This window comes from Poecilia reticulata, chromosome 4, assembly GCF_904066995.2.
Source record: "Poecilia reticulata chromosome 4, P_reticulata-male-v2, whole genome shotgun sequence".
NCBI classification, from domain to species: Eukaryota; Metazoa; Chordata; class Actinopteri; order Cyprinodontiformes; family Poeciliidae; genus Poecilia; species Poecilia reticulata.
The window spans coordinates 11,052,408-11,079,132 of record NC_088833.1 but is presented as its reverse complement, the minus strand read 5'-3'; the positions used below and the strand labels follow the sequence as shown (position 1 = coordinate 11,079,132).

General features: G+C 39.6%; 2 protein-coding genes across 2 annotated transcripts; one reads left to right on the top strand and one right to left on the bottom strand.

The window, feature by feature from the left end:
* Positions 1-3,294: 3,294 nt before the first annotated feature.
* slc22a23b (solute carrier family 22 member 23b) lies at positions 3,295-24,356 on the top strand. The gene is made up of 10 exons (XM_081606192.1): positions 3,295-4,669; positions 6,673-6,776; positions 8,548-8,702; positions 16,343-16,529; positions 17,621-17,748; positions 18,193-18,295; positions 18,482-18,708; positions 20,166-20,198; positions 20,292-20,415; positions 21,273-24,356. Exons 1-10 carry the CDS (start codon positions 4,250-4,252, stop codon positions 21,691-21,693), a joined length of 1,902 nt encoding a protein of 633 aa, XP_081462318.1. The 5' UTR covers positions 3,295-4,249; the 3' UTR covers positions 21,694-24,356.
* Positions 24,238-26,377, bottom strand: psmg4 (proteasome (prosome, macropain) assembly chaperone 4). Its single transcript, XM_008406713.3, has 3 exons — positions 25,965-26,377; positions 25,797-25,872; positions 24,238-24,584 (listed from the first exon to the last, which is right to left on the bottom strand). The coding sequence occupies exons 1-3, from the start codon at positions 26,139-26,141 to the stop codon at positions 24,463-24,465; spliced, it is 375 nt and encodes a 124-aa protein (XP_008404935.1). The 5' UTR covers positions 26,142-26,377; the 3' UTR covers positions 24,238-24,462.
* Between the last annotated feature and the right edge of the window lie 348 nt (positions 26,378-26,725).

Genomic DNA, 26,725 nt, shown 5'->3' with positions numbered 1-26,725 from the left:
TATTTTTGCTTTATTTTAATTTAGATTATTTTGGATTTTTCTCTTACAGTATTATTTATTCCAGCTTCGATTAATCTGTTTTAGTTCATTTCATCTTATCTTTTTATCTTGGTTAAGTTAGGCTAGTTAGCTTAGTGTAACATTAATTGCCCTATTTTATGTTGGTTATTTTGTTCATTTCGAATTTACTTTTTTTTTTTACTGTTTTAATAAGGCTTTTTGTTTTGTTTGTTTTTTTCACTTGGCTTATGTTATTGTAGCTAAGTTAACATCAATTTGTTTTATCTTGAACTTAATTTTGTTCCTCATGACTTAATTTGACTTTTTTAATTTAGTTTTTTTTTTATTATTGTGGATACTGTAGCATGGGTGAACTTAATATGCCATATATTAGTAAGATTTTTGTGTAAAAAAACTGCAGCTTTACTAACTCTAAACCAGGACATATTTGAATGTACAATACAGACCATAAATCTTTACACAAGCTTTACTTATGATGATATGATGGGATCTGATTCTCCAATTTCTGGAAAGTGTTGGAGAAAGCAAGTTAAAAAAGTTGAGAATATTCTTCATTTGAAGCTTCATTTAGAGATTAATTTAGTGTTAAAAATAGTCAAATGAATGTACCACACAAAACAAAGTAATGGATACCAAAACCAAATCGTAAAAGAGACTACTCATATGGCTTGTTATTACAACAGTTACTGTTTTTGATTAGTATCTTTTCACAGTCATTACTATTCATATTATCACCATTGTGTTTGTGCTTTGTAATGATCTTGTAATTTGTTTATGTATAGGCCAAGTTTGCACACCCTTTGAATATCCTGACAGAGATTCTATGGAGGAGTTTTGGGTGGAGCAGCAGCCACAAACCAAAAAAATTCACAGACACACGTCGATGCAGGGAACGACCCGGTTTCATTTTAAAGACACTGCCGAAGCTTTTACAAGATACCGAAGCATGAACAAAAACAGACTTTGGAGAGATTTAAAATAGCAAGCTTTTAATCCATACATTTGTTGTCAGAGGGAGTTTGAATCACTCTATTCTAGTTTAAAGTGAAATGTGATGCAGTTTTAAAGATTTTGCAGGCGTAAGCACTCCGTTATGTGTCTGTCTATTACAAAACAGTATAAAACTCCATACGGAAAACCTGCAAGCTGTTGCACCGTGTGATCCTGTGACAAAGGTGTGTCTGTGCTGTGGGTGACATTGATATGCCTCCAGGGGTATAGAAGCAGAGCCAGAGAGCAGGAAGTGAATGGGAAGGAGTGGCCAGCCAGCTCTGATACCTGACCCTATCTGGGTTGCTGGTCACAGGATGATGCTCCTGAAACACTGAAACTCTTTCACTACTGCTATCAATATCATTTTGACTAAAAGTCTTAAAGAAACAGATCTTTGTTTTTATGAATTTCAGCAAATCTAACAAAGATTTATGTTTGTGTTACATAAATGTTTTCTAAAGACCCTAATCTAATCAAAATGTGCTTGTTCTATAACACCAAACATTTAGCGTTTAATCCTCAGTTTCTTTGTTTTCGTTAAAAGTTGAGTCGCTTCAGCTTCTCTCCTTGTTGGACCGGTGAGCTTTTGTTTGCAGTTCATCCGCTGGTGGTCAGATACCTCCAAATAGTTGCTGGGAGCCACTGGCTCCCTCTGGTGTCTGCTAGCTGTTAGCTTCTGGACCTCTTCTAACTTCCAACGAGAATTAGCTTGATATGTTTTCATCTCCAACACTAAGTTTTCTTGTCCAACCAATATTTCTTTGATCCTCACCGCTATGTGTTTGTGCTTCTTCAAAAGAGTTTAAACAGAACATCTTGAAACTTCAGTCTGTCTTGAAATAATTATCTAAAGAGTGACCTTGTTGATGGCATAAAATACCTTGTGTCTTGTTGCGGTGCTCACTCATGCTATCGTCTTTGACCTTTGACACAAACCTATCTTCCACAGCCTCTCCGGTAGAGTTTGGCTGTTGCTCATCCAGTTTCAGACTCACTCCACAGTAGGTTCTGTTTTATTACATGGCTGAATGTCAGCCTTCATGTGAAAGTGATTGATTAGTAGCTGCTTGCTACAGTGGACCCCCGCCTCTTTGTGACTCACTAATCATACATTGCAAAATATTCTGTACAGCAAAACATTCTGCACACTCCATATTATGCTTGAGAGATTTGCCTATTCTTGTTTTTTTTTCACAGTGCATATCTAAAATATTAATATTTTTTAAATATATCTAAGCTCAACCATCACTTGTGTACAATTGAAACAGAGCTATTTGCTGGAACCCGTCTCCATATGTGGCAGCCTGCAGCTCTGGAATTTTTCCGCACCTTTTTATTTTAATTTTGCCACATTTCATTGCAACTGCAGGTTTGGATGTGATTACCTGAGGTTACATAAGGTGTTTTGGTATGTCCTTTACGATGGGTGTGGTTGGCACAGCTTAACATCAACAGCAAACAATGTTCACAGTTTATGAGTCTCCTCCTCTCCACCAAGGCAGGAGGAGAAAACAGGAGACAGAAGTCAGATGAGCAGGCTGTCGCCTCTCTGCTGAACCTTGAGGCGTTCAGCAGAGAGGAATCAGCTCGGTGTTGCTCATAGAGGACTAGGCTGTTTTCTAATAGATCCACTCTCTCTAACACAAATTTTCTCACATTCCTCTGAACTGTGACCTCTCAGAAAGTGCTGAAGTTAGTATCCGATTCAAAACTTGACTGAATGGTGGTTCCACTGCTGAAAAAATTAATCTGGACTACTTTTAGTTTGTACTAATTCAACACCTAATATACGTAGAAAGACCCAATTTGTTTTTCAGTTGAGTCTCCCTGTCGTCCCGGCTCCCTTTGATTGTCCCCAGCTGTTTCCCCTGATCGTCTTCCCTGTATCTGTACCCACCAGGAGTCTCTTGCTTCCTGTCAGGTCCTCGTCTATTGTCGTCCTCTGACATTTGTCTTATGTCAGTTGCTGATATTATTTTCCAGGTGCTGCCAGATTCGGAGCTTTGCTGCTGCTTTTCTGTGCTGCCTGGATTTTTGTGTACCGTTTGTTCATTTGCATCCTAACCTGGGTCCAACCCCACCTTATGACAGTGGGGAAATTTTTCACTTCAATCTAAAGCTTAGTCTCAGCTAAACACAACGTTTATCAATTCTTAAAACCTTTAAATCTCGTTTTCATATTTCATAATCTAATGTAAAAATAGGGACTAATTCTACATTTTTTGTAGGGCAAGTTAGTGCAAAAATTCTAAGTGTGATGATCTGTCGCCCTCTGGTGGTTCACAGGCAGTACAGCATCCAGAAAACAGCCATCCTTCTATTGTCTCCCCAAACCACTTACTAATCTATTTATATGAAGGTTATGAAAGGAGCGTATGACGCATTTCTGAATCCGTGGGATGCAGCAGGAGAACCGATCTAAAAGAACATACAAGCAAGAAAGAAAAACCACCTGGAGCAGAGGTTGTGTGAGTACTTTAAATCATCCCGCTTCGTTGGGAAGCATGAATGACTGAGTGATCCTAACAGGCTTAATACTCATAGGCGGCACAAAGGGCTCTATTGTTGCCTGCAGATGCCCATCAGTGGTGCAGTCGCTCTTTGAAGCCCCTCCAATCGCTGCGAATAGCGCCACCGACGGAGGGCGGGGTTTGTCCCCCCCCCCCACCCCCCCTCCGTATTTGCTCTGGCACAACGTTCCATTGATTTACACGGAGAGGAGCCGAGCGGCGGGTTTCAAGGATCTCGCTGTGGATCGGTTGGATATCTGGGAACCTGAATGATGCGCAGCTGCAGGAGGGCACGGTTCGGACAGGTGTGAGACCTGTGGCGCTCAGAGATGAAGGTCACGCTGATGTTTTAACCACGCTGTCATACGTCCCCCCCGCCCCCCAACCCAGGCCTGGCACGGTGGAGCCCCACATGGATGAATCCTGGTGTAGGAGCTGTACTCATGGAATACAAAGCCTGGCTGAGTCCGCCCCTCTCCGGAAGCCTCCCCGCAGCCCTCTCCTCCTGACACAGCCTCTCCTGGTCCCTCTCGACATGAGGGTCTCTGCTCGGTGATTCGGTGGACCCTGCGTTTATCGGGCTCTTGCTCTTGTACGTAACTCACAGGATTTGTCTGCGCTCTGGGATTCCTTTGTGTCAAAGGGTTTAGCGCAAAGGGCGGCGGAGTGGCGGAGCGGGGGACTTCGTTTGCGCACAGCTGCTGTGTTTTTGTGGCCGGGTCGTGATGGCGGGTAGCCGGCCGGAGGCACAGGACCACCCGCCCGAGAACGGCTTCACCCCGCTGGAGCGCCCGGCGCCCCGGCTGCTACCGCACATCGACGGGTGTGTGCTGCCATCTCTGGGGGGCTTCGGGAGACACCAGAAGCAGCTAGTGGTCCTGACATGGATACCCGCGCTTTTCATCGGCTTCAGCCAGTTCTCGGATCACTTCTTGCTGGCGCAGCCTAACGGGACGTGCGTGTCGCCCGCGGGTAACCACAGCAACTGGACCGGGCCACCTCTGCTTGCCAGCGGCGCGCCCGCGCTGCAGCTTCGGGCCAACGGCACCGCGGAGGAACCCGGGGACAGCGCCGGGCTGCTGTGCGCCTGCGAGGAGCGGAGGCTGGAGCTGCAAACAGGACTCCTTCAGAATGTGGTTACCAAGGTAACAGATAGATCTACGGTACAGCAGATACCCTCTGTTCCCCATCATCACTCTCACCATCAGAGAGCATGGAACAAACAGCTGACTGGCAGCTTACCCACTGACCTCAATACGAGACTCAGCAGCTGAAGGTTAAGAATGTTAGTCAGGGACTTTAGCACTTAAGCAGCACGATTAATGAAATAAATATTTCAGATTGGTAAAAAAAATAATGACCAAATCCAAACTAATGAGCCATTACTTTGAATGATATCAAGCATTAGTTCTGGAAATGTGAAGAACTTTGTTTTCTTTCCATCTTGTTCCACAAAGTTCACCATGTTTTACTTTTTTTCTATGAGAAATCAACGCAAAGCAACACACAGTTATGAAGTGGAATGGAAACAATAAATGCTTTTAAAGTTTTTTCATAGATAAAATTTAAAAAGTGAGGCATGTTTAACACCCTTCACTCTAATACCACTAAATAAAATCCAGTTCCCCCTATTGTAAATCCACCTTTTTCAGAGATGCTGTTCTGTAAAATCCTCCAAGCTCTAGTGAACATTTGTTAAGCGACACACCAAACAAGCCAGGGCTGAATTTGTGAAGAAAACAATATCCTGAGCTTTCAACATCTCAGAGAACTCTGATCAAGGAATCATAAGAAAACAAAAAGAGCATAACTCAAATGAAAAACTACTAAAATATGGTGGTCCACCTAAACTGGCAGGCCAGGCAAGGAGTACATTATTCAGAGAAACATACAGGAGGCCATGGTAACTCTGGAGGAACTGCAGGAAACCTCTGCTCATGTGGAGTATCTGTTGACATGACAACTATTAGTCATACATGCCTTTACCGAATAGTGAGAATAAGCAAGCTCTTTTTGAATGAAATTTATAAGAAACACAATATGATGTTAGCCACAATCAGCAGGAAGAAGGTGCTCTGATCAGATGGGACAAAAAAATGAACTTTTCAACCTAAACGGAAAAGTGGGAAACTAACGCAGCGCATCACCCCAGCATGTGGCTGAGGGGATTCTGCTTTTTTCAGGAGGGAATTTGAAGTTCATCGTGTTAATGGGATGGCAACTATTTGCGCTGAATTTTGTTTTGTGGCATCAGAGTAAAAGGGGGCAGGGGGAAATGTACGCCACGGTTTTCAGATGTAAAAGATGTTGGAAACCATCACATCTGTTCCTTCCACTTTATAACGACATGCTACTTTATAGAAATAAAATATTGCTTTTCATTTGTATACAGTTTTGCTAACTACAGTGTAATTACAGTTTAGAAAAACCTACAGTTAGTGAAAAGAATAAGGAATTGTTTGATTCCTAACATATGCTTGTTTTATTTACAACGAATGTAACTTATTTCTGACTTGCATGTACAACATAGATTTCCTCTGACATTATTAGAACTGGCAACTATAGCAAAACACATGTTGGAGGTGTTCTCCATATCTGCACCACAGGCTTTCCCATCGCTAAAATAATTATGCAAAGCCACTAATTGCCCCCCCCTCCCCCCCTTGCACAGGGTTTCTGCTCAGCAAGTAGTTTTCTGAATTATTGTTAAACACTTTCCACACACAGCCCAATCTGACTGCAGAGTTGCTGATTTCAGAGTTGTACGCAGATAAAGAACAAGCTGTGCCTCCTCATTTGAGTCCTTGGCTGTGTTTCAGATACGGAGAGCTGCAGTGGTGTGTTCACTGACCCATGAGAGGAAAACTATTGATTTCTGTCAGTGACGACACGCTCACACTTTCCCATGTGTTAGGTTTTTGTTTGTTTGTTTGTTTTTTTTCATTCACACACACGTGTTTGTGTTTTCTCATGATTTGATAGACTTTTCTCATGATTTATGTATTTCAGAATCGCAGAAGAATTTGATAAGGGAGGACGGTTTTGGTTCACACTCGAAGTGTTGCGTGTTCTGATGTTTACTTCCCTTTTCCTGGAGGATTTCAAACTGACTAAAGCTGCTCCTCTCTGTCGTCTGTCTGTGTTTCAGTGGCACCTGGTGTGCGACTCGGCCTGGAAGGTTCACATAGCCAAGTTTTCCTTGCTGGTGGGCTCAATATTTGGCTACCTGGTGATGGGTGTGATGGCTGACTGGTATGCTCCATCTTCTCAGTTTAATGAAGAAATCTTTGTCAATAAGATCAATGTCTTGATTTTCAGGACCCCTTTCCTTTTTTAAAATTATTTTATTTTTAGTCATAAACAAAAAGGTAAACTTAAAAAATATATTTTTTTCTTCAGGTAACCAGGTTCATTTTCTCCAAATTTCTCAAGTTGTTTCTAGTCCTGAAACAACCTTGTTTTTACAGCACTGATGCTTCTGTACAAAAATAGGTTTCAATGCATAATAAAACTCGGGGAGCTGGTTTTCTAAAACAAGCTGCAACACCTGATTTCATTTCATTCTGTTTTCCTGCTCACAGGTTGGCGGTGATTCAATTTACACTTGGTTTCAAGATGCATCTCCGCATTAATTAATTTGAACAACTCTGTAAAAGGAAGACATATAGATAAGGTTGCAAAAAGTCAGACGAAAGCAACAATCAGAACAGCAGCAGACCATCCAATTTTGTTTAAAAAATAAATACATTTTTCACAATCTGAAATGAACTGAAACTGAACATTTTGTGTTAGGATTACCAAAATTATCTTTTGGTAATCCCATTCTTAATATTCTGCCATTTGTTAAATGGCAGAATATTATGAGACATATATTTTTGTCACTTTAGTCAAACTCAGTTTTGATGCAACCAGGTGATTACACCGGGAACATTTCAAAATGCCAGCTAATTTTACTCAAAACCTTCAGGTGTCTGCTAGAAAGCGGGGAGGATAAAGAGATAATCACAGTCAGTCCAAACATACGTCAAAGTCAACAACAGAAGACTAATGGAGACGAATTTTCAAACTTTAGAATGCCCTAGTCAAAGTTCAGATGTAAATCTGTTAGAAAATTCATGGAGTATCTCGACTGAACCACCAGCTTACATCACAATGAACTTTTCTCATTTTGTTTGTGGAAAACATAAAATCTCCAGCAACAGTGAAGCACAAACCAGGTGCATCCTGTATCTCAGAGAGATTCCTGATTCATTGGACCTGAGCATGTCGGCTCCTGCAAGATATCTGCTTTAAAGTGCCTGGATTTAACGTTGGCTGTGCACACTGGAGTATACTTAAAGATTTGTTTAAAAAATGCTCACACAGCTGGAAGATTACAGATGTGTTTTCCTTTAGTCAGCAGAAACAGAGCTCTGTAATACCATGTGCATGTGGTCATATGTAGATATGACCACATGCACATGGATACTGGTACAGATGGAAGCAGGCCTATAATCATGAGCTCATGATCACAGAAACAAAACACAGCTATTTTTTTTTTTAGCTTTAACTCAATGCTTTGGATAAATTAAAGATATTTGACTGAAACGACTACAGAGTTAGTTTTAATTTCACAATGAACTCATAGGAACTAACCTTGAAGCAAAGTGTGAGTTCACTGTTCTTAGGCCCTCTTCCAGAAGCTTCCCGTAATCCTCACATAACTTACTTGGAACAATTTAAAGTGAGGACAAACTCCGAAGAAAAGCTAAACCAGCATTTTTTCTCTGAGTTACCAGCAGATCTCCGAGTTTCACACTGACCTTGTTGTGCTGGTTCAGGTCTGCAGCCTCAGGGAGAACCTAATCTGGACCGTGGGAGGACATCAGTAACAATGAAAACAATGCAGCAGCTCTGACCTGCTGCCCTAATGACCTCACGCCCCTTTTTGAACCAGCGCACACAGTGATCTCTTTCACCTGATTTCTCTGCGGTCTCACTCACATTTTAAACTCTTTGCTGCTCCTCTGTCTCTGTTTCCAAGGTTTGGCCGACACCCGGTGTTGATTCTCTCGGCGCTTTTCATGCTGGTGTTCGGCCTGTCTGTCGCCTTCTCTGTAAATGTCACCATGTTCAGCACCTTGCGCTTCTTTGAGGGTTTCTGCTTGGCGGGCCTCGCTCTCTCCCTCTACGTGCTCAGTAAGTACAAGCTTTCGCCTTCTGATTGTTGTCTGCCTGTTGTCCTGCTGCGGTTTGTCTGTCCCGGTTTATGCTTTGGTTAGCTATGAAACCGTGAAGGAGACAAAGGGGGAGGAAAGCTTTAGGAAAGAGACTAAAACCTCTTCTTTATACATCAATAGTTTGTATCCAATCTAGTTTAACAGTGGAACTTCAGTGATGAATGATCCCCTGTGTGAACACAGCAGACCCAAGAAACACCTGTTAGGTTTTTGCAGCCTTTGCTTTTCTCTTTTTCCGACACTGTAGATGAAGGAGGAAAAGAAAATGAGTGAAAGGTGCAAGAGGGCTGGAAAATAAATCAATAACAATATAAATTGCATGATCAATATCTCTGATAGGATATTCAATAATTTCCCTGAACTCTAATCCAGCACCGTACAGCATTCTGGGAGATGTAGGCAGAAGAAAGACTTTCACGGCACAGCTAAGCTAGGGGAGCGGCATCAACTAATTCACTTACTCTGTGGTTACCTAGCAACAACTTGCTGGGTAATTTGTGCAGCAGCAGTTTAAGGTTTCACCACCGTCCCTCATAACTGCTTAAAAATATAGCGTAGAGTGAAAACTGTGGATAAAACAGGAAATGTCACGCCACCATTGTGGCAGAATTGTGTATATTTAAAACGAAAAAGTGACCAATAATTATGGATTATCGGCTGATATGAAATGCTTAGGTCGTGATACATTTGTCAGCCATCTTGTCCAACCCCAAGGTACATTTAATTTAAAGATTTTGGGTAGTTGGGCAGAAAATCTTTTGAACCACAACAAATGAAACATTTACCAACATATTCGATATACGACTTTGGTGATGGCACTCATCAAAATATAATGTCTGCTCAATTGTTGACTGCATAGCATTTTCTTTATAACTTTGTAATTTTCTGCTTTTATTACGTAAAGCACTTTGAACCGTCTTGCTGCTTAAATGTGCTTTACAAATAAACTTGAATGATTGATTGAAACTCTGTAATTCCCACAATTAGCATCTGTGATGAGAGCTGCTGAAATTTTTTGAAAACAGGAGTTTCAGTCCCTTCATTTTTGTTCTGGATCTTTACACTTTCATGGCCATGCATGTCCTTGTCCATCACTTACTGAATTCATGAGGTTTTCCAACATATGCCAGGAAAAAACAAAGTTAAGAAAAATATTATTTCCTGTTTCCTATGTGTTTCCTTTTTCTTTTAAATGTTTTGTAAAAGGCACTCCTCAGGGCATCAAGCTGACACCAAACTGGTGGATGACGTTTTTTTTCCCAGACATTGTCCCCTGCATTCCCTGCCTCCCCCGTCTCACCCTCTGTGGGCCTCTTCTCTCTTTTCAGGCCACTGTGAGATTAGTCACACATGATGCGGGAAGCTCAGCCAGGCTCGAGCTCGGGCAGCGGGGTGTTGTTTTGTCCTCCCTCAGCGGGGTTCCCTGATAAATTTCAAATGACCCCCTTGTACCTAGCAAACAAAATGAGCCGTCTGCAGAGAAACCTGTGAGGACTGGGATTTAATCTGTGATGTAAACATCAGCGAATGAAGCTCGGATATCAGCGGTGTGTGGTATTTAGAGGGAGTCCACAGATAAAGGCTTGTGGGACTTGGAAAGGATCAGTGAGATAAATAAGACGGATTATAAAATAGAAACATTTCCAGTGATGATTAACCATGAAAATGTGGGGCAGAAACTGAATATTTGTCACCTATGTTCTCAGAGCTATTTAGATAAGCATCTGAGTTTGCTTTACGTTTGCGGGTTGAATGCGAGACGTGAATGCAATTTAAAGCGCAACAAAAAGGTGTTTGTGTGAGATGCTGTTGGTAGACTGTGTGAGGTGTACATGCATACAGAAGGAGGAACAAAAACAAGCTCTGTTTACACATTATTCATAATATAAAAATAAGATATTTCTCCAACTGTCACACCCCAATTTTACTGTCATTTTAACAGAGTGAGCAAATCAGAACCAGAAAGAAAATATTATTTAATATGTGGATATTTCTGAGTACATTTTCTGCAAACATGTTAGAATTACTTAAACATCTACAATAATTATAGCTATAAATAAATTAAATATTGTTATTTTAATAGTTCAGATATCTTTACATGATGGAACAGTGGCACACAAACATCTTGTGTAATTTTTTTTGTCTTAAGTTTGTTGCACAAGTTTGAATCTATTACAATCTTGGCGTGAACACAGATTTTCAGCACAGGAAACACACTTTTAGTTAGCCACTTTAGGAGCTTTAAAATACGCTTCAAAACCAAGCTGCCAGGTGAGTTTGGGACGATTGTCCTGTTGGAACATCCAGATTTGTCAACGTTTCAACCGTCAAGTAATTTGTTCCAAAATTAGTGAAACATTTCTTCTTCATTTCCTACCCACAGTCTCGCATCATAATGCTGCCACGACCATGCAAAAAAGTAATTTTGACACCCTCAAACATTTGTCCAAACAGCTCAATCTTTGTCTCATTTTAGTATAAAACCTTCCTTTAGAATATATATATATATGTTTTTTTGTTCTTATAAGCAAGTGAAAATTTTTAGACAATCCTAAAATTTGCAAGTTCCATATTTTGTGGTCTTTCTGCAGCCGTGATGTATTTTTTTTTCCGTGACATTTTGGGTCAGATGTGGACACTGCTTAATGTCCCAGTACCATAATGATCCCAACTGCACATAAAATCTAGTTTTGCAGTGGACAAATTTGAGAATATTATGCTTCTATTAAGATTTTTTTTTTTACCTCAAGGCCATTAAATTCACTTAATTTAATGACTTAATATATCATCACTAATGATCAATTAGTTGTTTTTTGAACATTTCAGTTGTTTTTGTTTGCTTTGATTTTTATCTTCAACGAATGACGTTTGTTCCGCCTGAGCAAACAAACCGTTTGTAGATTCATGTTGTTATCATGATGATGGTCCGCAGCAGAACGACCTGAGTGAATTAAAAAAAAAAAGTACCAAATCTATAAAGCCTCTTAAGATGAAAAAATTCCCCATATTAAAGCTTAAACTCTGTATTTAATCCCCCAAAATAGTGTTTAATTTAAATCTCACTGAGCTGCTGATTTAAAAGAAAACCGCCTCACTGTCATGAAGCTGCACTGTAGCAGAGCACAACAGGGGCACATAAAGCCTGTTATACTGCTGAGCAACAAATACGGAAAGAGGTCACACAGAAAAATATAGAAATAAACATGTAGGATGGATTTACTGTATTATAGATGAAGGAGGAGTATTTATGTTGCAGAAATAGCTGCTCGCCTCGCGCGCTCTTTTCACCCACTGCTGCCGCTGTAAATTGGGCGCAGAACTTCTGTTTCTAAATCTCCTCTGCTCTCCATTAACCCCCTTCCTCTTCCTCATCCTGTACCAATTTATTACCCCCCACCCCACGTCTCACTCATATTAAATCTCAATGTTTGGTTATCTCTCTGCAGCACACGCTGCATAATAAACTCCACTGAAGCAGTCAGACGGACCCTCAGTTTACTCTATTAAATAATGTGTGCTTGTGGTACATTTGCTTGTTGAACCATTCCTGCACAGATGGAATAGTTGCAATGTTGCGACATTGCAACTATTCCATCAGGATTTTTGCTGCAACCTTCTCCTTGTTCTTTCTCTCTTTTAGCATGTACAGCAACGTTCTACATTCTTACCTTTAACTTCACAATTTGTTTAGTTTGTTGGCTGAAAATTTGGTGCGTCTTGAATTTGTTTGTGCCATTTTAATATTCTCGGAAAGAGTTCTAAGATTCAAGGCAGATGGAGTTGATTCCAAAAGTCACATGCTTAGAAAATGTAAAAAATATGATCCCGAAAATTTGAGGTTGAATCTGAAAGATTGTTGTTTTCAGGAACCTGCTTGTGGGTGAAACATATTGGTTTACAATAGAAAAATTATTAGGAATACCGCGAAACCACTGATCTGTTCAATAAAATGTGGGTATTTTCTGCAGAAAGACGAAGCTTTATTGCCTCACTGATTCTGCATTTTATAACATTAGGGTGAAAGGCAACAAAGCATGTGATGGAAAAACTAAAAACTAACAAAACAAAAAACTAAACTCAGGCTACAAACAAATATAGATCTGACTTGTACCTTTTTCTTAAAAAATGTTCAGAAAGAATAATTCTTTAAAGTATTCAGAGCAGTTCTGGTTCGCACACAACAGAGGGAATAATTAATCCGCATGAGGCATCTCCAGAGACCCTTTTACGCATAAAATGGGTCAACATCCTGTAAATCAAAAGTACAGTTCTAACTCAAAGAAATTATAGGAAGCGCTTCTGAGGGTGACAAATTTCAACACTGAATCGTAGCATACATCTACAATGAGGGTTTACGTCCTGAAATCAAGAATTGTCCCTCTGCTCTCTCTGTCCTTGCCTTGCCTTGTCCTTGAATGTTGCAGCTTATGACAAAGGCAAGGAAAGTAGAGCATGTACTAAGGTTGTGTTTCACTGAACTGAGGCGTGTGACTTCTGCTGACTCAGCTGGGTTTTAACGCTGCTGTCATGCTGTGCCCTTGTCGAATTGTCAAACGTTTCCCATCCATTCCTCTCCCTAAAGTCCCTGTTGAGACTTCAGAAGAGAGTTTCTCCTTATACTGTTCTATCTTATATAAAAGGTTACTTATATTAAGTGTCACTATTCTCTCTATAAAGCGTGAATAGAACTAAATTCTCTCACATTAAATTTCTCAAATCAGAGGTTTTGTTCGGCAGTGACTCTTGAAGAAATGATTTTGGGTCCTTTGCTTGAAACCTCAGAGTGATCTTGGACAAGGTCCAGATCATCTACTGCATCGCACACAGGTGAAATGGTGGATACCTCCCTCCCCATTACATAGCATTCCCTGCCCGTAGTTCTATTTTGGGCGTGCCGAACAAGGAACTTTATGTAACTGTGCACCTAGAGTTCCTCCCAAAGCTGCAGAGTAAAAAATGAATTTTGAGATTATTGTTTTTCATTTTTGACCTATTGCCCGATTAAACTGAGCATCCCAACAGCACATCTAGGTGCACGTTTCTGTGTGACTGAGCTGTTCTGCATTAAGACAAAAATAAACCACACAGTGGTTTTCATGAGAACTCATGCTGACAGAAAGCCAATGGTCCCTTCACTTTGTTATCAGGCCTCGGGCGAGGTTAGGGAGGCAGCAGCAAAACAACACAACGTGGCTCTGTGGTAAAGCTCTCAGCTGTTTGCCTTGAAAGACAAGTCTGGTCATTAGGTCTTTGGTTTTCGTTGTCTTCTCTTTGCCTCGCGTTTTTTCACTCTGGGTTTTTTGTTCTGCAAAGCGTCTGCAAGTTTCAGATGTAAAGTCAGAGGAGAAGCTGCTTGGTGAAAGGAGGAGGATGGCGATGGGGGATGGTAGATTTTTTTTTTTTTTTAAGCGTGTGAGAGCCACTTCAGAGCGGCAGAGGAGAGGGAGGAAGGGGGGAGGGAGGGAGGATCGGCTCCTGGGGGAGTGGTGAGATAATCAGCATAAGAAGAACGGTTCTCACAGTCAGCTTCAACAAAAATAAAGACTCTGACCTGTGCGTGTTTGTGTGTGTCTGTGAATAGGTGGGATTCGACACCTCCTCAGAGAACTGGGGAGCATCCTTTGTTTTGCTGCTTTTCCACCCATTAGAAGTGATGGTTCTCATTGTTTTGCCAGTACGGCTCTGTTTAAACTTGGCTTTATTCTGCGTCCTGGTTTATTCAGATACAATTGAATAGATCTCCATATGGCCATTTACAGCTGACATTCAAATTCTGTTTTCATTCATCAGATTTGTTACCTGGTTTATATGCAAATAGACATGGAGCCACGTTGGCTTTCAACAATGCCTGAATAGGTCTGCTGATGTCTTTGTAAGATTGCAAACACTTCAAGTCAACCTCACCGAATTATTATTCAGATGTTATGTGGTTAGAGTTATTTGATGCATAAGTTTAGGTAAACTTTCTAATTGTTAATCTGATGTAGTTTTACAAACTTGACATGTGTAAAGGAGAATAATGTCATCTTGTTCTTTTGTTTATTTTTATATGAGATCATCAAACAAATTGTAATATCAAACAACCTGAGTGAATAAAAAATGCAGTTTTCAAAGGATTATTTTACTGAATAAGAGAAAAATATACATCTAAACCATCCTGCCCCTGTGAGAAGATAATGATAAATCATCCCTAGATAAATCATGAATTAACTGGGGTTATCCAAATTTCTTCAGTTCCGTTTTACCAGCAACACCCAGGTGTGACAACTGTCAGACCTGCAGACTCAAGAAATTACTTGTATTCACATCATGAACTAATCTAAATTCAAGAAGAGAAGAGACACAAAGTTATTGAAACCATTAGTATTGAAATAATTGCAAAGCAATTTCTCTTTCCTGAGTTTATATTTGTCTGACATGGTTTTTGAAACGTGACAAAAGATTAGGAAATTTGAAATGCATAGTTTTTCTTAGAACTGCAAATGTGACTTCACAGACCTTAGCTAACAAGATGTACATCATTTTACATGTTTGCTAACAATCATAGTTTGTACATGCCTTACAGTTGATCAAATAGAGGTTTCTCATCACACCTCACATCTGTTTCTTGACTCTTCTGTCTGAATAGATTCTGTAGGCGTCGTTCTGCCCCTGGGTATAATTAAGCTGGATTTGACATCATTTTAAGATTCAGGTCCCATCTTCTGAGCCAAATGGAGGTTTGACCTTTAAGCTTTATGTGATAGAGATATAGAAGATAGAAGATTTAAAAAAAAAGTTATTAGCCCATGTTAAGCCTTTAGTTTTTCAGTATTGGATTAAAAAAAAATGCACCAATCAGTCAACCAACAATCAAAGCTTGCTATTGATCAGAGTTTTACCCCTAACCAGCAATGTTGGGGAAAAAAATCTGATGTTTCTAACATATTCATCAAATGCATCAAAACTTACATTTCTGACACTTTTTCTGACATCAACAAGCAGTTTGTTCTTTGGTGCACTCCCTTCTTATTTTAGTAACAATCTGAAAAAGGTTGGAGACATTTGCACAACTACTACCTCAAGGTGAGATAACAGGGAAACGAATTTGCCTTCTGCTCTTACTAATTGTATTACTTATTAACATTCCGCCCTCCTTTGCTTCCCTCCCATTTTTCAATCATATTTTCAATAACAATCAAAGACAGCACATGTTACTCAGCGTCCCTCCTTCCTCTGTCCTCACACACCCACAATGGTCACCTTGAGAAACGACGTCACCATATGGACCCAGCCATCTGGAGTGTAAGACGCTGCCGGCAGTAAGAATGGGAACTTGAGCCTCTTCTGGGGAAATGGGAATACTGAAAAGCTAAGATTTCTAAAAAGCTTTCACTTTGGTATTAAATTGTCAAATAATTTAGAGGACACACTTAAGACCAGCTCACTGCTAGACAAAGACTAATCTTAAACCACTGAAATCCTCTGCTTTTAGTGACATATCCTCAATCGCATCCCATTCATACCTGATTAACTTTCCTCTGTGGCTGCCACAAAATAATGCGTCTAAATATTCAGAGATAAAATCTTCCTTTCTTTCTGCTCTGCCTCTTTATTTAGGAATCGAGCTTTGCTTGCCAGGCTGGCGCTTTTCCATGACCATGGTGGCCAGTTTTCTGAAGGTGGGCGGGCAGCTACTGATGCCAGGGGTGGCCACTCTGTGCCGCCATTGGCCGAATGGGGATGACTGGCAGGTGCTGCAGATCGTGATCATCAGCCCTTTTGTTCTGATGCTGCCATACGTCTGGTGAGTCCCACCCTCTGAAGACATCCATCCAGGGTTTCTCACACTGAGCCAGGCAACGGCTTGTACAGTACACACACTACACAGTACGGAGCAGTCAACACCCAAACAAAGCTGTCTTTCTTCTGCTGTTTTCTTCTTCATTCTTTCTGTCTTGCTCTTACAGCACAGTCTGTTCTCCTCTTCTGTCTTTCTGAGGGTGCAAATGCCAAAGCACTGGAGGACATTTATAACTGTTTGGAGCACATATAAATCACTCTTTCATTCCTGTTCAGCACTGGTCCAAAGACGGCAACAAAACACATGGCTTAATCAGAAATGGAGTGATGAGTTTTGGTATAAAGCATTTACAAAATTAACACAAAAAAAAAAAAAAAAAAATATATATATATATATATATATATATATATAACTTCCATAGAGCTCAGCTGTATTCTGGTAAAGGAGCACTGTTTTGCCAATAGCCTTTCATTATTTGCATTTTAATGTAAAAATTGTTCCCCATGAAAAAAACCAAAAATTTTACTTTATTTAGCAGGTTTTACTTTCTGCTGTTATTTTTGGTCAAATCATTTCCTAATTCCTGAAGAGAAGAAAGTTAGGTAGCATCAAACTTTTTTCTAAAGTTTTCTCAGAATTCTTGTCCCTGCTTTTTTTCCTCATTAAAAAACATTTTCTGTTGGATTCTTTATGTCTGTTGCAATTTCTAGTGAGCTTTTCATCCCACAGCTTTAGAAATGTCATTAGAAATGGCAGAATAAGTCATACTTAAAAGTAGCAACATCAGTTAAACTCCAGGAGACACAACATTTCCAACTCAAATTTTTAGGGTTGTTTTGGTTGTGGCTTGTTTTCTTTCTTCTGATTTAAGAAGTTGTTCTGTGAGCTTCTATTCAGCCACTGGGCTGAATAGAAAACCACAGAAAAGGTTTTTTTAATTGCACAGCTGCTTCTACTTTCTTTCATAGTCCCGGACTTAAATAAATTCCAAAAGAATGAGCATAAAAGGATAAATTCATTTTTGGTGTTCAGGCAGGAGCTGCATCAACGCCTTTCAAAGAGTCTAAGTTTACTCGGCATCTTCTAATCTGCAGGATTTTCCCCGAATCGCTACGCTGGTTGCTGGCCACCCAGCACTACAAGCGGTCCAAAGCCATGATGCTGCGCATCGCCAGGAAAAACCAGGTTGACATGACAACAGAGCCCAGTGGAGTTCTTGCAGGTGAAGACAAATTTAGCAGATGAAAGCTCTCAAATCCATTTAACTGCCAAATGTTCTTCCGGTTGCCTCACTCAAATCTTTATACAAGTTATTTTACATTATCTCCTTCAGCTTGTGATGCTGCTCTCACTAATAGATGTACATTTGTTTCCAGATAGTCAAGATTTGTAAGTTTATACTGCCGGTAACAATTCATTTCACAATTTCTGACAAAGTGTCTTGATTTTTTCCAAGTAATATGATGAAAAACAATCTTTTTCCTTGAACAGACACACATTCATCTCTTGTATGAGTGTAATTTTTTCTCAGTGACCAAGAAGATAGATCAAGACACCGTGGCATGTTAGCTTCTCTATGCTTAAAAGGACCCTTAGCAAAAGATCCCTTATTGCAGCCTGAAAGGAAATAAAGATCTCAAGCTGTACATTTCATGTTTCCTACCAGAGCTGGAACAGGAGCTACACAAGAAACCCCAGAGGAGCTGCATTGTCAAGATGATGAGCACCAGGAACCTGTGGAAAAACATTGTGGTGCTATGTGTGAACTCGTAAGTGTGTTGTGGTTGCCTTTGAACACTTCTTTTGCTCATCATAGCCAGCATCCGTTGCGTTGACAGCATGAGTTACTTCATCCACAGGCAGACTCAAAGAATGTTGGGTCTAAATCCTCTCAGGCCCTGTGGCAGACGCATGTCTACCGTCTACGGCTGCACTCTCACTTTGTATTTGTGCAGTCTGACAGGTTATGGGATCCACCACTGCTTCGCCCGCAGTATGATGGACCCGGAGGCCCAGCCCACGGCTTTGTGCCACACAGACTACTACACCATGGCTGGCATCGCTGTGGCCACATGCCTGGCTCTTTGCCCTGCAGTGGGACTGATGGGTCGGCGTGGAGGACTGCTCACCTTCATGATCATAACGGCTCTAGCATCACTACTGCAGCTGGGTCTGCTCAACTGTGAGTACACACTTACCCCCAGGCATGGCACTTTGAAGTTGCTTTGGAAACTTTGCTGTGGGCATTGACTTGTTTTGTAGATAAAAGGCAGAACCAGCTGTAATGTGATCAAATCTGATTTCATCAATCAACAAGTGCACGTTTTGTCTGGGAATGAAGATATGCTTTGTAGCATATCCTCTATTTTTACCAATTTAAATGTCAAAGTCTGATTGATGCTCAATAGAAAATGAATCTTGGTGTGGACTTTTAACAAGAGCAGCACCAACTGCCTGTTATTCCTACATTTACCTTCTGTTGCCCAACAGCTGAGGACTTGAAGTACCATAAATCTGTTAAATCTGCGACCAAATTCAAGTTGCACTGGCTATATTTAAAGGGGAAATTTCCATTGAGCTTAAAATAATTATTGCTTTTAAAAGTTTTATCCAGAACTCATTTGGTGTTAAAAATCTCATTTGGCAGAACGTACACGTTACTTTTTGAATTGACTAAGGTACCTTGATGGAAGTGCAGGTTACTTCACAGAACCTACAAGTCAAAGTACAGCATTCTGCTGGTACTTACAAGTTACGTTTCAGGGAGTTGCAGGTCACTTCATATGCAAGTTACATCCTGGAATGTGCAAGTTACACTGCCACAATACATGAGTTACTTTGCTGGACGTCACAGACTAGTTTCCAAGAATGAGAATAAGTTACAAGTTGCTTTCTGTGAACTTACATGTATCTTAATGATAGTTACAAAGTGATTTGTAATAAAGGTTAGATTTGAAAGTACAATAAAAGTTTTGGAAAATACCTTGTAGTTTCTGGGAAATAATTGTGGGATTCAAGTGGCTCTATTTTGTATTCCTATCGAAGAATATGTTTATGATCAGTGCAGCTAGTAAAAATCCTCCAGGTGTTACCCCCCCCAACAACTTTTTTCTTTTAATAATATGCTGTATGTTGTCCATTTTATTTCATTATTTTGTAGTGCAAGCAAAATCAAATTTGAAATTAAGCTAGTTAGCCGGACATGCTGACATTTACACCTCTAAACTGATCCTTCATAAGTTCCTTTTTTTGTTGTTTGAACAGGCAATTTTTAGTAGATATTGTATTTCTAGATCACTTGAACACACATGGATAAAATTATGCTTATATATTTTTAATAATAAATATTATTATAGTAGTATTGAATCTTACGTTGGGCAGACAGTTGGTTATTCAGCACACCTTGCAGGTGGTTCCTGAGTCATTGAAACAGCACAGACTGCAGTTTAACCATCATTCTGCATTTCTGACCTACATGTGCAGTAGTCATTATTTATTGGTCCTGTTCAGAGTTCTCCTAAGGGCTTTTGTTTTTTTTTTTTTTGCTTGTTTTGAGTCAGCACTGTTCTACCATTTGTGCTTACTAATGAATTGCTCTCCTTTCTTTTCCATTCTTCAATGCTCACTAATGGACTCCAGTAATTGGAAAGTACAGCCTCCGCCATGACACAGGTACAGCTGCTGCTTCAGTTTAATTTTGACCTAGAATGCTTTTTTATTTTGCTGACATCATCTTACCTTTTTCTTTTTTTTTTTTTTGGACAGTTCTACGAGACACACTGAACAGAAAATTCTCAGTGGCCTTCTCCATCATCGGCATGTTCTCTTCTCATGCCGTCAGCACTCTCAGTATTTTCTTTTGTGCTGAAATCACTCCCACTGTCATCAGGTGAGTCCTAACAGAGATGTTTTTTTTTTTTTGCTGTTATAGTTTAAACCAACAACATGAATTAATTGCAAGTGATATAACAGTAAAATTGCATTACATTCTCCTGATCACAGTACATTTTATGAAGAGCAACAGCTCTCTCTTGTGGTCACAAGATGCAAGTAATCTTTGGTAATCTCAAGATATGTTATTTATGAGGCTTAAAAACACCTTGCAAGGATATTGACCTCAGCATGCAGTTTTACTTTGTAGGTAAAATTAGCAAACGTGAAAAATGTGAACATCTGACATGCTTAAGAAAACAAGAGAGTTTTCAAATGAATTGGAGTTTTTTTTTCCCCCCAGTAAATAATTGTGTTGCATAAACAAAATAGATTACAAATGTTCAGTGCTTGCTTGTCAGGTTGAGATCTGAATAATTTTCTATGATTTCAAAAAACAATTCTCATCTCAGAGCCATATTTTATGGTCATCACAGGAGCCCATTAAGGTGTTAAAGTACTTTGTAGGAATAAAAATACCAGTTCAATGGTATCATGCTATTTATTTAACCCTTTTAAATAAGACTGTGGAACATAATCTAGTTGCTTTTACAAAAAAGGGTTTGGAGATGAACTTCTACACTATTTTGTAAAGTAAATGCTAATGTCAAGTCCACCTCATTTTACTAAGAGTGTTGGATGCTGCTACTTTAATATGCACATTGTGACCATCATAACAGATTATTATTATTATTATTATTATTATTATTATTATTATTAGAAATATGTCAACTATGTTTGTGTGAATATAAATTTTGACTGCTGTTGTATAAGAACATGAGTAGGCCAAGTGAGTTTGATTTTCGCTTTGTACAGGGGTGGAGGTCTGGGCCTCGTCCTGGCTAGTGCAGGCTTCGGGATGCTAACCGCCCCAATCATGGAGCTGCACAACCAAAAGGGCTACTTCCTGCATCACGTGATCTTCGCCTGCTGCACGCTGCTGTGCATCATCTGCCTGCTGCTGCTGCCAGAGCCGCGGGGTCAGCCGCTGCCAGAGAGCCTCGCCGACGGAGAGACCTTCACCCGTCAGATCCTGCTCCATCCTGGGGAGCAGCATCTCCTCCTCGTCAAGTACGAAAGGGACTACTCGCGTGTTCACGACACTCCGTTACATCTCACAGCCACAGGGGGCGCTACGGCGGCAGTAGCCACCGCTCTGGCAGCGGTACCTGCTTCCTATGCTCTCGCAACCGGTGGTGAGGTGATTGGTAACTGTGCCATAGCCAACGGGGTATGAACATCACAGCAATAGTCTTCTACTGTGCAAATAACTGATGCAGCGATAACCAGATCCAAGATGTGATCAAATGTTTTAGGAGAAAAGGAGCAAAAGTGTTCGGACAAACCAGATGAACTGCTGTTAAGCTGTAGTGAGGTTTGAGATGATGACAATGACAGCAAGCCTGTGTAACGTTTAGTGACAATGATTCATTCAGGAGTTGCCAAAAAATATTGTATGGACCTGGTTTATCTGAAGTCAGAATGTGACGATGGTGATTTTTCTGCACTGCTTAAAGTAACGAACGCAGGGAAGTAAACCAATGGCAGATTAACTTTGTGACTTTTGTGTTTGTAGATTTGACTTGTTGAAACAGGCTAATTGTGGATCATTTGAGTGGGCCCGAATAGTTCTTGGTGTGGAAAACTATATGGTTCAACTTCTGGGTTTGGTTTTTGGTGAACTTAAATGTTTAAAGATAACCTAAGCAAATACAAAAAAGGTGGTTTTCATGTAATAATTTCATTTAGCAAGTGAAAAAAAGGTAAATCAACCCAACTTGAAAAACCCAACTCGGTGTTGCCCTGCGACAGACTGGCGACCTGTCCAGGGTGAACCCCGCCTCTCGCCCGAAACGTTCGCTGGAGATAGGCACCGGCACCCCTCCCAACCTCAGTAGGGACAAGGGTGTACATAAAATGGATGGATGTAACATATGTTGGTGTGGAGGAATTTTGGTCCACATTTCTCTGCAGAATAGCTTCGGTTCATCCAAACCGGATAGTTTTTGATCTTGAGAGGCCTATTTAAAGTCATACCACTGAATCTCAGGCAGATCCCAATCTAGATTTTGAACAGGCCAGTAGAACGCCTTAATTTGTGTTGGCTGAACATCTGCTGCTGACATTAAATTTCAGTATTCATGATCCCATCAATTCAGTCTTGTGGGATAGTCAAGATGTTTTATTTTGGGAATATGGGATGGGATTTTGAGGTATTTTTGCTCACCAGTGGGAACTCTTCCATTGGTGTCTCTTTTACCCAGCCTCCTTTTAAATGTTGCATGATGAACACAAAGGTCTGCAGTGCTTTCAGATGTTCTGGGTTCTTTTGTGACCTGGTTGAGCTGCTCTGTGTGATTCTGGTTCACTGATGTTCATTGTTCTCTCCATTTGTGGACAAAATGGTAATTTGGTGTCCTGAAGCCTTAGAAATGGTTTCATCACCCATTCCAAACCCATAGGTGTCAATCTGATCAGAAATTTCTGTAGATCAGTTCAATGTGTGTGTTTTTTAGATCATTTAACATTTTTCATGCTTTTAAACTTCCCCTAAAGGAATTTCTTGGTTCTACTGGTCTGAAGCTAATCAGGCTTGGTGAAATTGAATTCAACTTTCAGAAAACGTAATTGATCAGAGCGAAGTCATTATCTAAAAAGAAGAAAGGGACTGGTGCTCCCTAAATATATGAAATAATTTGAAAAGTGTGTTTTACTCAGGTTATCTTTGACATAACTCTTGTTTTATGGTTTTAGTATAACAAGTGTGACAAACAAAAGCAAAAACAGAAGAAATCTGTAAGGGGGCAAAGAGTTTCTCACATTATTTTGCACTAAATGTCAAAGACACAATCAAGTGTTTGTGAATTTTTAGCCAATATGTTGGAAATACAGGCTTAATCCACTATAATTTTTTGTATTTTTTATTTAAATTTTTTTGCATGAAAGGGCACATGTATGTTTTCTCCCCTTCTCATTCGTGTCCACTAATTGAAGTCCATTTGTGGCACTTTATCCTCAGAGATGCGGTCAGCGTAGACGCCGATCTTTAAATAAAGACTAACACTGTCAGGGGGACATATGATGGTTGTCGGACGTTACAAACAGCCGGAGACCACGGCAGACTTTTACGTGTAGCCTTTTGAGACTTGATGACGAGACAAATCTGAGAGCTGAACGGATATTAGGGCGGTGTACTGCTGTATGTCTAAATGATGTATCTCAGCATTTCAATGGCTTTATCTCATTGGCTCTGTGTTTTTTTTTTTTTTTTTGTTTTTTACAGATTTAAGATGAGATGTAACTGAAGAAATCCAGTATTTATTTTCTAATGATGCCAAGGGCAAACTTGTTGCTTGAATTACCTCCTTCATTAGCAAATATTTCCGCTCCAATTGTCACTGTTTGTTCTCTGTATTTTAGTACTGTTATAATCTTGCCGTTTCTATGTTTAACATTAGTCAGAAAGCACAATAAAATACTGTTGTTTTTTTTTTTTAATAAACACGTGTGAAGATTAGAGTACAGCAGTGTAGAGCTGGCCTAGTTGTAACTGTGAACATTTATACTATGTGAATACTGAGTAGGATTTGTACATGTGCCATTCATTCATAATGTATGGATCTTGATCTTCACATGTTTAGAAGCACATCAACTAGATGAACCAGCCTACTAATCCAAACAATGATTCCAACCATATTAGTGTTGTATGGGTTTACTGGTTTGTATGTTTAACAGGTAAAGCAATGAAAAACAGAAAGAAAAAAAAAAACTCAGTCTCTAATGCTGTTTTCTAAGTGTTATTTTTTTAATAAGATGCATTTGTACAAAAAGCCATAGGCCTACATGTTTTGATAATAAACCACTTAATTTATTATGTCAATAAAAGAACAGTGGATGTGATTGCTTCCGTGTCTGTTTTGTTTTGGGAGTTTGGTTGCAGGACAATGAAAAGAATAATCAGGTGTTAATGTAAGGAAAGTAAATGTCTTAAAGGGGTGACGTGCTTCTAAAAGTTCTCAGGGTGAAGCTCCAGCTCCTTTTTGATCCGGTTTTCCACCAACAAACTCAGGCTGGAGTCTGCCATCGGAAGACTGTAACTCACAAAAACTTGCTTTTTGGTCCTCTTTGCTGTGAAGAAAAAACAGAAAGATATTTGTTCACTTGGTTCATGAGACAAACTCACTGGCTTAATGTTCAAAAGTAATACATGAACTGTGTATGTGAGGGAAGAAAGAATTTGGAAGTTAGAGGGTTTTTTTAAGCGACTTATGTTTAGAGTTGTGCCAATTAAAAACATGACTGGTGGGAATTTAACCTGATGAATCTGAGCCAGTAAGGTATACTCTATAAAATTATTGACATACAAAAAATTTATCCAAATAAAGACAAGGGATTTTTGAGTATTTCTTTGTTGCAATATTGCTTCTATTGCAATTAATCTTAAACATTTGGAATGTATCCGAATTGCACAAAAAAGCTTGCTAGAGATATTGAAGTTTAAAGGGAAAAAAAATGTAATTCATCAATTCAACAAGCAAGGGTTTGGAAATTTCTTTCAGCGTCTTGCTGTCTGCTTTCAGGGTGAAATTGATTGGACAACCAGACCTGGGGTATGCTGGCAGTTGTTTTGAATTTTCCTCCACTTTAAGACTATTTTGCATATAACTGAATTAATGATCTAAAAGTCTTTTGAAACCTCATAGGCTGTTGCAATCTTTTTTCTGAAGGCCTCAGACAGCTCTTATGATCTGTCTGGCTTCAACAGACAGATCATAGTAGTTTAAATAAACTAGTTGGTCAAAAATGGTAAGTAACGTCAACATGTGCACCCGATTTGATGCTTGTGTGCAATTTTTGCAATATAAAGAGAACAGTGGGTCCTTACTATATCACTAATCAGAAATTGCAGTGTTTTTGTTATGCTTTATGCATTTGTTAGTTCATACTATTTACCTGTATTACTTAGATGTCTTAGTGTTAAATTTGATATTTGTTATCTATATGTAATATATGGTGGAAATGCAAAAGGTACTATCACTGCTGTTATACAACAGTTTGCCTGTTATATAGGTTGCATCAGTATCAATGTCAATATCACTTTCAGTTTCGAAAGAACTTAAAACATCAAATGCTGTTAAGTTTAATTTCTACAATTTTCAAAGCGCAGTAAAAAGCATCATTATCAAAATCTGTGCATCCAGCCAAAAATAGCTGAGAAATACAAAATCATCAGTGCAGATGAAGATCTCGTTTAACCTAATACAAACTTTAACTCTCAGACTTATTATACCAGAGCACAGAAACACTGTGATAAAACATTAAATTAATACTATACATTACCTAGCCTCTGTGCCAAAGAGTTTGCTGCAGTATTTGACGGATCTCCCATCACCAATGTAGATAACGGCATCGAATCCTGAAAAACCATGAGAAAAAAAAAACATGGTGAACTTAGAAAACATCAATGAGAAGCGGAAACACAAATGCTGAGTTAACCCATTTACTCACATATTTGCTGTTTATTGAAACCGCTAGGTTTGATAGAGCAGGAGCCGAACCGACCCAGAGGAAAAAGCCTTCGTTCAACTTCATCACGTGGAAGTGGACGACCTGCTCCAGAATCTTCTCGGAGAAATTATGCACCGAAATTCCCCCGAAGTCCGAACCGTTCAGCATTTCGGTCATTTTGACGCACTTCGTAACGCTAACATTGGAAAATGACGACCCGTGTGAAACAACAGGAGCTACTTCCTGGTTACAGTGGGGAAATGGCAGACCAAACCAATCGATTTCAGATGCAACGGGCTGGTATTCGATCTGTTATCCATTAATCCGCCCTGCCTTGGGAACATCCGATGAGGTAGCGCAGATAGCCAGAACACCGGCACAAACTGCAACAAATTAAATAATTACTTCTTGAAAATATTACAATGAAATGTTTACCAAATGTTGAACGTGCATACATTGCACATTTCGGCAATTAGGAAAAAAATATTAGTTATTTAATTTATGGTCCTTAATTTATCCTAAAGGTCTCGTTTGCTATTGTAGGACATGTTTTTTTATTTCAAAAACAGCAACAGACCAACCTTTAGGCAAAAAAAGAAAGAAAGGTTTTGCTTTCTTCTTGAAGAAAGTTATATTCCAAAAGTAATGACATAATTATTTCCTTTTTAAAGGTTTTGTTGGCTCTAGTGGCCTTTATTTGAAAGTAGTTAGACAGGAAAGAGAAGAAAGACATGCGGCAAATGTCACCAGGCCAGGAATCA